The sequence below is a fragment of the Elephantulus edwardii genome, unplaced genomic scaffold, assembly GCF_000299155.1.
Source record: "Elephantulus edwardii isolate Elephantulus edwardi_28Jun2011 unplaced genomic scaffold, EleEdw1.0 scaffold00132, whole genome shotgun sequence".
Lineage (NCBI taxonomy): Eukaryota > Metazoa > Chordata > Mammalia > Macroscelidea > Macroscelididae > Elephantulus > Elephantulus edwardii.
The window spans coordinates 8,777,441-8,786,500 of NW_006399882.1; the positions used below are offsets into that span (position 1 = coordinate 8,777,441).

At 50.4% G+C, this 9,060-nt stretch overlaps 1 protein-coding gene across 2 annotated transcripts; it reads right to left on the reverse strand.

Moving 5' to 3' along the window:
• Positions 1 to 2,506: 2,506 nt before the first annotated feature.
• On the reverse strand, positions 2,507 to 8,299 carry RNPS1 (RNA binding protein S1, serine-rich domain). 2 transcript variants are annotated; one of them, XM_006893856.1, is made up of 8 exons: positions 7,395 to 7,406; positions 6,131 to 6,322; positions 5,706 to 5,861; positions 5,150 to 5,341; positions 4,928 to 5,030; positions 4,458 to 4,611; positions 3,130 to 3,271; positions 2,507 to 2,727 (listed from the first exon to the last, which is right to left on the reverse strand). In XM_006893856.1, the coding sequence occupies exons 2-8, from the start codon at positions 6,199 to 6,201 to the stop codon at positions 2,628 to 2,630; spliced, it is 918 nt and encodes a 305-aa protein (XP_006893918.1). In that variant the 5' UTR covers positions 6,202 to 6,322; positions 7,395 to 7,406; the 3' UTR covers positions 2,507 to 2,627. The 2 variants fall into 2 exon arrangements, with proteins under 2 accessions (XP_006893918.1, XP_006893919.1); XM_006893857.1 differs by lacking the exons at positions 6,131 to 6,322; positions 7,395 to 7,406 and adding an exon at positions 8,252 to 8,299 and having other exon boundaries at positions 2,628 to 2,727.
• Positions 8,300 to 9,060: the final 761 nt, after the last annotated feature.

The following is a 9,060-nucleotide window of genomic DNA, read 5'->3' on the forward strand; positions in this document are numbered from 1 at the left end:
GGTCCTACCCCCCTCCCGCCTAGACGGGGGTGTACACGACTTAGGGCCCCGCCCAGGCGGGGGTGTTCCCGGCACGCCCCGGGCACGCCCCGCAGGGACGAGGTAGCAGGGATCCTCAGGCCAACCAGGTCTGGAGGCCCGCCCCTCTGCAGAGACCCTGTAATAGGACTTTAGAACAGTTCGGCACTGGGGGTGCTTGTACTGTCAATCACGGGATTTCCCAGAGTCTCAGTGGTTAAAGTGGTAAAAGGGGACTTGGATCTAGGAGCAAGGAGTTTATTAGGGGAGACCCACTACCCAGGCAGGGTTGTTGTGGCCGGAGTGCACACGACTGTGTGGGATTAGAACATGACCTCCCTTAGCTATTGTTAGAACCTAGTTGATCGCAGTTTATTTTAAAGACGACTGGCACAACAGCTAAAGCTCTAAACTCTACTCCAGAAGTTTATCATCCGGACCCACCAGGCCACTCCACTTAAATTTAGTTTCAAAATCCTACTTTTATTCTGCCCTATGGGGTTGTTGTTTTGTACCATACAGTTGGAACAGCCTGATAGCTGACCCTCCGAGGTATTTTTAGAGGCTGTTATTGCCACAGGAGATTGCTCATCCTTCTGAGGAGCATCTGGTGGCCTTGAACCATGTTCCTTTAGGATTACTTTGCAACTCCTTGCTACTAGGCCATCAGAGCTCCCATGGGGTTGTCAGGCTTTGTTGAAAGCAATTGTGCTGCCAATCCAAAGGTACACAGATCTAAATCACCAGCTACTCCATAGGAGAAATACCAGCAATCTCCTCTGAAGTTCTGCTGCAGAGTCAGCCTAGTCTCTTCCAACTGGAGGCTATTTAACAATAGGGTTGTTGGTAGTGGGAACAGATTAGAAGAACAATGGGTTTTATTTTTTTCCAAAAGTGAAATAAAAGCTAGATTAGGAAAAGGTATTTCCCAGAGTGAGACAAGTAATTTCTCCAGAGGTAGAGGGGTAGAAAAAGACTGTGTTGGTTTGAGAATGTTTCTCAACCAGGGCCCTTTTTATAAAATGCTAAAGAGCAATGAAACTCTAGTGGTAAAGAGTTGTACTGGCAATTCAAAATTACATGGTTCAAATCTGCCAGCCATGCTCCACAGAAGATGGACAATCTTGTGTGCAAATGATTTGCTAGGTGCCGTCAACTTGAGCTTGACTCTGTGAACAACAGAGATCTGTATCCTGGCCTGTCTAACATATCCGAGCCCACTGCTGCAGTCATAATGTAAATCCACAGCAAAAAAGGAAGTCACTGAGGACTACAGTGTGTTATAGTTGACTGCCTTGTATACTTGCAAAAGATGGACAATAAATAAGGGAAGCAAGCATGGTCTGCCAAAAGAACAAAGAAATATCTTCAGAAGAAAGGCAGTTACAGTGACCCTTAGAAGGAACAATGAGTCTCTCTCACATACTTTGGGACATATTCTTAGGAGGGGCCTGTCCCATCCCATGCCATCCTTAGGGAAGGACACTATGTGAAGTAGAGAGAAGTTGGGACATACTGATGCAGTAACTGCAGCAGGACTGGGTAGTATTTACTCAGGCCACTGAGGTGGAGTTGACGAGATGGACCCAACACAGCTTGTCACGGGTGTCCTGCACACAAAGAGGAACTCACATTCAAACTACACCTTATGAGGGAGCTCTGGTGGCCTAGTGGCAAGAAGCTGTGCTGTAATCCTGAAAGTGTGCGGTCTGAATCCACCAGATGCTTCTCTGGAGGAGGAGGGGCAATCTTGTATGCCATTCGGATCCAATATGACAGTACAAAATAACAAAAAACCAAACAAATCACACTTAACTACTGGCCCCCACATGAATTTCTAGGGATGTGAACTTGGAAAGGAACCCAAAATTGAACTTTCAGCCCTCTTAAGGTAAGTTAACTAAGGGATAGGAAGTGAGACCAGCAACAAGTGGTGATGCATTCTAATCCTAGTTTATTCAATAAAATCCTTCCAGTCTACACAATAAGGTACAAACACAACAGTACCTAAACACTACAGTTACAAAACTCCAAACAGAAATGTTATAGCTCTGACTGTACAAAAGCAGACGAGTGGTTGATCTGAAGACCTCCTCAGTGATAGGTGCCCAGGTGTCCCAGAGCTGGCCTCTCCATTGATTTCAGAGAGAAGGGGGACAAGCCGTGTAGGGGCCAAACCATGTAGAGGGAACTTCTCACATCCATGATGGGGCAAGGGCTCCACTGCACGGTAGTGACCAAGTCATTGGGGGACACACAAACACACACACAAGAGCAGGCCTGACAAGATCGGTGACACAAATGTGCATGGTCTATCTTGAAGAATCTCAACCAGGTCACCAGACTGTTTATGGAAAGGCAGGCTATGCCCTCAAGTTGGGTTACAAACATCCCTGCACACCATTGGCCCGGCTATGGACAAACTCTGGAATTGATGATACCTCGTCTGCAGCCAGGCTCAGAGGAACAGTCTCAACTGCTATTTAAGAAGCCTGCCCCCGGGGCAAGGAAGTCCCTTTCCTCTCCGTCCTCCTTTGGCTGGAAGAGTGACAGAACATGCTCGGATGGGACATTAAGTTATGGGGGCGAGGGGCTTCCGTAGCCCGGCTTTATCGGGAGGAGTTGGAGCTGGAGCGGCTCCGGTGGCGGCGGCGGCCAGGGGACCGGGAGCGCCGGCGTACAGGGGACCTACGTCGAGGAGAGCGAGACCTGTGGGCAGAGAAGACAGCATCAGACATAGGTCGTCCTGCACTCCAGAGCTCACACTAGCTTCTTTCACAGTGGGGACGTGGTGCTAAGACTCGGGGTTCTCTTTCTGTAGGTGACCACCACGGAAGGGGCTAGTTTCACTCCAACCCGGTCTCCATCTGTCTTGACTGGTAGCATGGGATCGGGTCGTCTGGAAAGCCACATCCAAGTACCCCAGAACCTCACCTTCACCACCCACCGAGGTCACTGCTTCCGTCCTACCTTATCTACCTGGGAAGAGTGTGATGAGCTTCACAGGGACATAGTGACCTTGCCTTCTCCACTTCTGGTGACCCAAGTGGGGGTGTATGAGCAGACAGTTCAACCTGCATAGTGCTCCGTAAGTCCCAAGGACTGACTTACCGTCTCCTCATCCTTGGGGGTGACCGTCGCCACATGGGGGGAGGTGGAAGCATCCTCCTGGGTGGGCTGAATCGTCGGGGGGGCGGCCTGGGCCAGGGTGCCAGCACAGCTGTGGCAGTGATCTCCTGGCCATCAATCTGTCCTGTAGTAAAACATCAAACAACCCAACTTCAAGATGGTGCAGACAGACAGGAAGAAGTGCTGGCAAGGGTGGACCCCAACTTGAAGAATACCATCCAGGGCAGCCAGCAGCTGGATCTGAGCTTTGAACATCCAAGTATGCAGTGAAGGCCACTTCCTCTATGGTGGCTCTAGCTTACTGCCACAAATAACCAGACTCAGAGACTGCAAGGCCATTTCTTGGGAATAGCCCTTGTCACTTTACCAAGGGCCCAGACTCAATTACAACATGAGCAGAAGTCTCTGGGCTGCAGACAGTAGTCCCAAGCCACATATCTGGCACACAGTGACAGATCACACTCTGTGCCAGACTCCCAGAGCGCCTGCTGGCAGAGTAGATGTTGGCACATGAGAGGAAATTGGCAACATGTCAAAAGAAAATTTCCCAATACTTCTATGTGCTGGGGCTCAGAGATGATGATTATACCAACACTTTATTCCTGTAGGCTCACAGGACAGCAGCAATGTACACAGCAGAGACAAAAGGACAACTGTCTATCCAAAACCATTCACAAGTTTTCAAACACTGTGAAATCTATTCCACCCATCATAAATACTCCAAGTATGAGCAACAGTGAAAGGAGAGCATAAACTTAAACTCATGTCTATTTCAACTCACAGCCTTCAGGCTTCCAGAGAATTCTCAAAGGGAGACTACCACTATTTGCCACCTGGCCTTAAACCACCTAAGTCATGGTCAGCAGTCTAACTATGACTACTGGTAGGCTCTAGTCCACCAGGGCTCTTTTCTGAGGAAGTGGTAAGACGTCAGTAAACCAGACACTGAGCAAAATCATCCTAAAAACACCAAGAGGTTTACAAAGAAAGTAGGTGTTCTGAAGTGATTAAAGCAAATATTTTTAAAGGCAACCTTTCCCCTCTATTATAGTCGAGAAAACATTCTGAAACTGTCACTGGAACCATCAGTTCTGAACAGATTGAAAATTCTTTAAAATGCTAATGGATTCTTGTCTGGGGAATTCTCCTCCCAAGAGTCCTGGTCTATGCGCTGTGCTTTGGGTAAATATCCACCCACTAAGATTCTGACTCCTAAAAGCATCCCAGCAGGTGCTGACATGCACCCAAGACAGGAAACGGAGTGTTATGTGCCTTACGTGACTGGGCTAGGGAGGCCTGAGGTTACTCACCTCCATCCATGTGTTTTAGTGCCTTCTCGGCCTCATCCGGATTCTCAAATTCCACATAGGCATAGCCTTTAGACAGGTGGGGGTGCATCCTCTCCACAGGCATGTCAATCATCTTAATTTTCCCATAGGTAGAGAAGATCTCCATGATGTGATCCTGCAGGACAACAAGGGCCACATGAGGGTTTAGGACATGTCGTTTAGACACATGCACCACATGCTGGTCTGTTGACCGGATGGCTGGTGGTGTCAATCTACCAAATGCGCTGGAGGGTAGTTTTCTCCATAAAGCTTCTCAGCCTTGGACACCTAATGGAGAGTTGTGCTAAGCTGGAACGAACTCCACAGCAATGAATTTGGTTTTCTTGCTTTATAACCCATTTAACCAGTAGGCCGAGTAGATGCTAGTCTCTGGAAGGTGACATTCTCAGTCTCTGTAGTGCTGTAGACCAGATGGACAAATGATTCCTCACCTTGGTCACATTCCGGGTTAGTCTGCCAATATGCACTTTGGTAGGCTTTGGGGAAGGACTCCGCCTCTTCCGTTCCTTTTCATCTCTTTTGGGTGGTTTGGATCTGATCAGGGGAAGAAGCAATTAGTTTCTGCCTCATGGAGCTGTCTGGGCCTCCTTTTAGTGAGGAAGACCAGCCCTGGCACCTCCCAGAGGCCAAGGTGAGACCCAGTGTGCTTTTACTTGGAGCGGGAGCGCCGCCTGTTGTCATGTCTGCGCCGGGACGGGCTTGGCGAGCCGGAGGAGCTGCTGGAGCTGGAGCTGCGGGACGTGCTGGAGCTCCCAGAGCGGCTGGATGCTGAGGATGAGCTGGAGCCACTGCTAGAGCCGGTGCTAGAGGTGGAGCCTGAGCTAGAGGTAGAGCTGGAACGAGACCTTGGGGAGAAAGGGGTGTCAAAACAGCCACTGAGGGAGCCCCACCCCTCCATGGCACCGACTGACCTCTGTGCCTGCCCCATACCCAAAGAGGAAGATCCAGCTATGCAGATTTTCAAGTCCTCTTTTCCCATTGTGGGCTGAGAACTTTGCTGGCATTGAGGGGGTAAAGGAAAGAAAAAAGACTACTGGTGAACCCAGGCCAGAGGCCCTAGGCTGGTGTACACCAATGAGATTCAGAATCAAGCACACTGAGAGTAAAATCATGACCACGTCTCACTCCCCTGATGATGCCACAAAGCAGTCACCATGCCATCCCTTACACTCGCCCATAGTAAAGCCCCACTCAGCTTGCTAACCCCACCTGGTGCTGCTGCTGCCACTGGATGCACTCCGTCTCTTCCGGGTCTTGTCCCGGCCACGGTCCTTCTCACCGGACTCCTTGGTGGCCCCCTTGTCTTTAGAGCGGTCCTTGGACTTCTCGTCAGAGCGGTCTTTGCGCTTGGTTGGAGAAGGAGCCCTGCATGGTGATGAATAATGAGGTGTGTCCCTGTGACCAGACCCTGGAGCAACAGCACAACCCAAGACAAAGGTTCTGGAGGGGCTAGAGAGATCCCAGGTCACCCCCAGGGCAAAGTGATCTATGGCTCAGGACATGTACATTTCCAAATGTCCCCTTCCTCAGGGTTCTTAGCGCACCCCTAAAGCCAAAAAAACCCCCCAAAAACAAAAACCAAAACCCACAAACCAAAACAAAAAACCTCAAAACCAAACTGGCAGGAGGATTACCTAGTGCTGGACCTTTTATTATTCTCTTTGACTCCCAGCAAGCTCTTCTTTTTCACTCCTGACAAATCCATTCTCCCCTTCCTTCTGGGGTGTTCAAAGCAGGAATGGTGGCCTCACTGATCTGAACTCTCACTTCTAACTTGAGTCTGAGAAACGATCCCTAATCGATTGCAATTTACGCCAAAGAGAAGCCTGATAACAAGATAAAAGGTTTAGCGTAAATGGACTGGCAAGACAACAAACCTATTTAACAAAAGAAAAAATAAAAAGGCTAAGCAAGCACACAAGAAGGTGGCAAGAAAGTAAGCAGTGGTGTCCAAACATCCAGGAACCCACGGTGGACAATCACCATGTCTCCTCGTGAGTTATCTCCACCCCTATAGGAGTCACAGGAGGAACTGCAACTGAAACTTGTGTTTTCTTAAGAAAACGTAAGAGGAGGTGGTTCTGTTGCTTTAGAGCGTGTACCCAGAAGTTCAATAATGAGTCCCCTTGGATTCGTTAAACCACCACAGCACATCTGCATGCAAGACAGACAAAATCTGCAGGTTGGTCTCCACACAGGGTGGTTTTGAACTGTGGTTTCTTAAGCTACTGGACAGGGTATGACTGAATGCAAAAATAATTTCCCAAACCAGTAACAGGTACAAGCACATTTAGTATCTCGTATATACACAAAACGTAGTACTTTAAAAAGAAGTTACTATAACTATTGATGTTAGGTTATAGATGCAATTAAGTTAGGGAGAGGTGTGAAGTCTGCAATGCAAGAACAAGTTAGATGGATGGCAAGGTAGACAATAGAGTGTACACAGCCGTATTCTTCGAGAAAGGAGGAGGAATGACAACACAGGATGGTTACACGTGCAATGAATTGCAGATTTTCTGTTCATTTTAAGAAATTTTTGACATTGGACTGGATACTGAATGTTAGAGGGACTGGTGGAGTATTGGTAGACTACAGTGGACAATCAACCAATTAACTAAAAAATATAATAAAGTCAAATTACTGATTAGGCTGTGTAGCATTTCCTGGGGTTGGCTGCCCCTCCTAGTCCAGGAAGATTCTATATCATCTGCTGGAGCACGAGGCCCCTTTTCTCAATCCCCTATAACCGGACTCAGTAGAAAACCTGGACTCTTTGTTCACACGACTGGGAGTGCCCAGGGAAGCTGCAAAACGCTGCCAGAAGGGCCCTGGGGTCCAAGGAGAGAAGATGGCAGAGCTTCATGCCCAGGCCCCAGATGCATAACTATGAATAACAGTTAAGGTACCATAGACATCCAGCAGGCAGGTTAGTGCTAGGGACAAGGAATGAGCATCACAAACAACCAGCCTGGACTTCAAGCAAGTCATGTATCCTTTCTGAGCCTCCACACCTCCTCATTGGCAATACAGTAACAATCACTGTTCTCATGTCACAGTCTTGTAAGAGCACCAGTGGAATTAACTGAGACCTGGAACACTGTCTAGGCTCTTGTCTCTATGGTGTTAGAACTCATTTAGCAGGTTTTTAGAGGCTCAGGAAGAGAGTGCCTTTCGATAGGAGAAATCACATTTAGCAGACACCTTAGATTTGAACCACGGTTGACAGAGGAAGGGGGTGCCCGCTCCACGTCTCCCCACTGCTGACCTTCCAGGAGCCTCTCCTCGGAGTGAAGCCCGTCAAACGGAGCTCCGTGGCATGGCAAAGGGGCCGGGCCGGCACAGGGAGATCGGTCAATGAGCGCGAATAAAGGGTGAACCAAAGCCCAAGACGGAGGGTCGCCCGGCCTTCTAGGACGGCCCACGACGCTGCTCCGATCTCACTGCTCCAGCCCGGGCCGCCGGCATCGGTGCCCTCCACCTCGCGCTCACTCACAAGCCCCCAGGCCTGGGAGTAAGCCGCACAGGAACTCGACTCCCGAGGCCCTTCCGTCTGTGCTGATCCCGACCACTTCCGGTCTGCGGCCTCGGCACCTCCCACTTCGCCCTCCCTGGCCCATACTTTGCTTACAGCTCGTTCCACCAGGCCGTGACCACCATCGGGGGCTGAGAAGCAGCCTGGCTCCAGGATACCTCCCGCCAAGACAGGTGAATGGCTCGCGAAGCGCGGATGGGATCGGATTCCTCCAACTTACATCTTCCCGCCGACACCGCCACCTCCAGTTCTCCTCAGCCGCCAAGGCTGGCGCAACTTTACCGTCAGCACTAATGAGCGGGAATAAGCCAACATCCGGCGCACGGCGATGACTAAAACCGTCACAGCCAATGGGCGTGGGCGGAGGGCGTATTAAAGGGTCACAACCATTTATAGGAAGGGAGGTGGGTACGCCCACCTTGTTTTCCCTCCACTCCACCCCCCCCCCCCTTGCCGGTCTCTTGGGTGTTCTGGTCCGGCTGCGATCCTTCGAGCCGCTAGGTAAGCTGCTAGGTGAATTGAAGCCCAGACTGCGCGCTCCACCTCGCAACTGGCACGCGAAGGGTTAAAGCGGATGACCACGCCCTCTTCGCGCGCGTGCGTGCTAGGCGAGCTCTTCCTGGGATCTTAGGGCGGCTGGAAATTGCAGTGTAGGGATATGTGAGTAAGGAAAACCGGGTATTGGGGGTGGGAGGGGGGCGGCTAAGGGTCGGAAGAGTGCAGGAGGCCAGGGTACAGGTAGGGTCCTCTGCACGGAGCCAGATGATAGGGCCCAATCAATGCACAGTAAGTAAGATTTGTAGTACTAAATTATTGAGATTCGTGGTTCTGCAGGGTGACAGTGTAGACGCTGCCTGGCCGGGGGGCGATGCAGCCAGACACGTGGAGCAGCCTTCAGCTGATAGGAGTGTGTGGATATGAAGAGGTCTAGACAAGCAGGAGTCGTGCGCCCTGCAGTGTCTCCAGCGCGGGGCCTGCCCCTTTGCCTGACGGATGCTTATTAGCGGAAAGAGCGCTGATGGGGTCAAG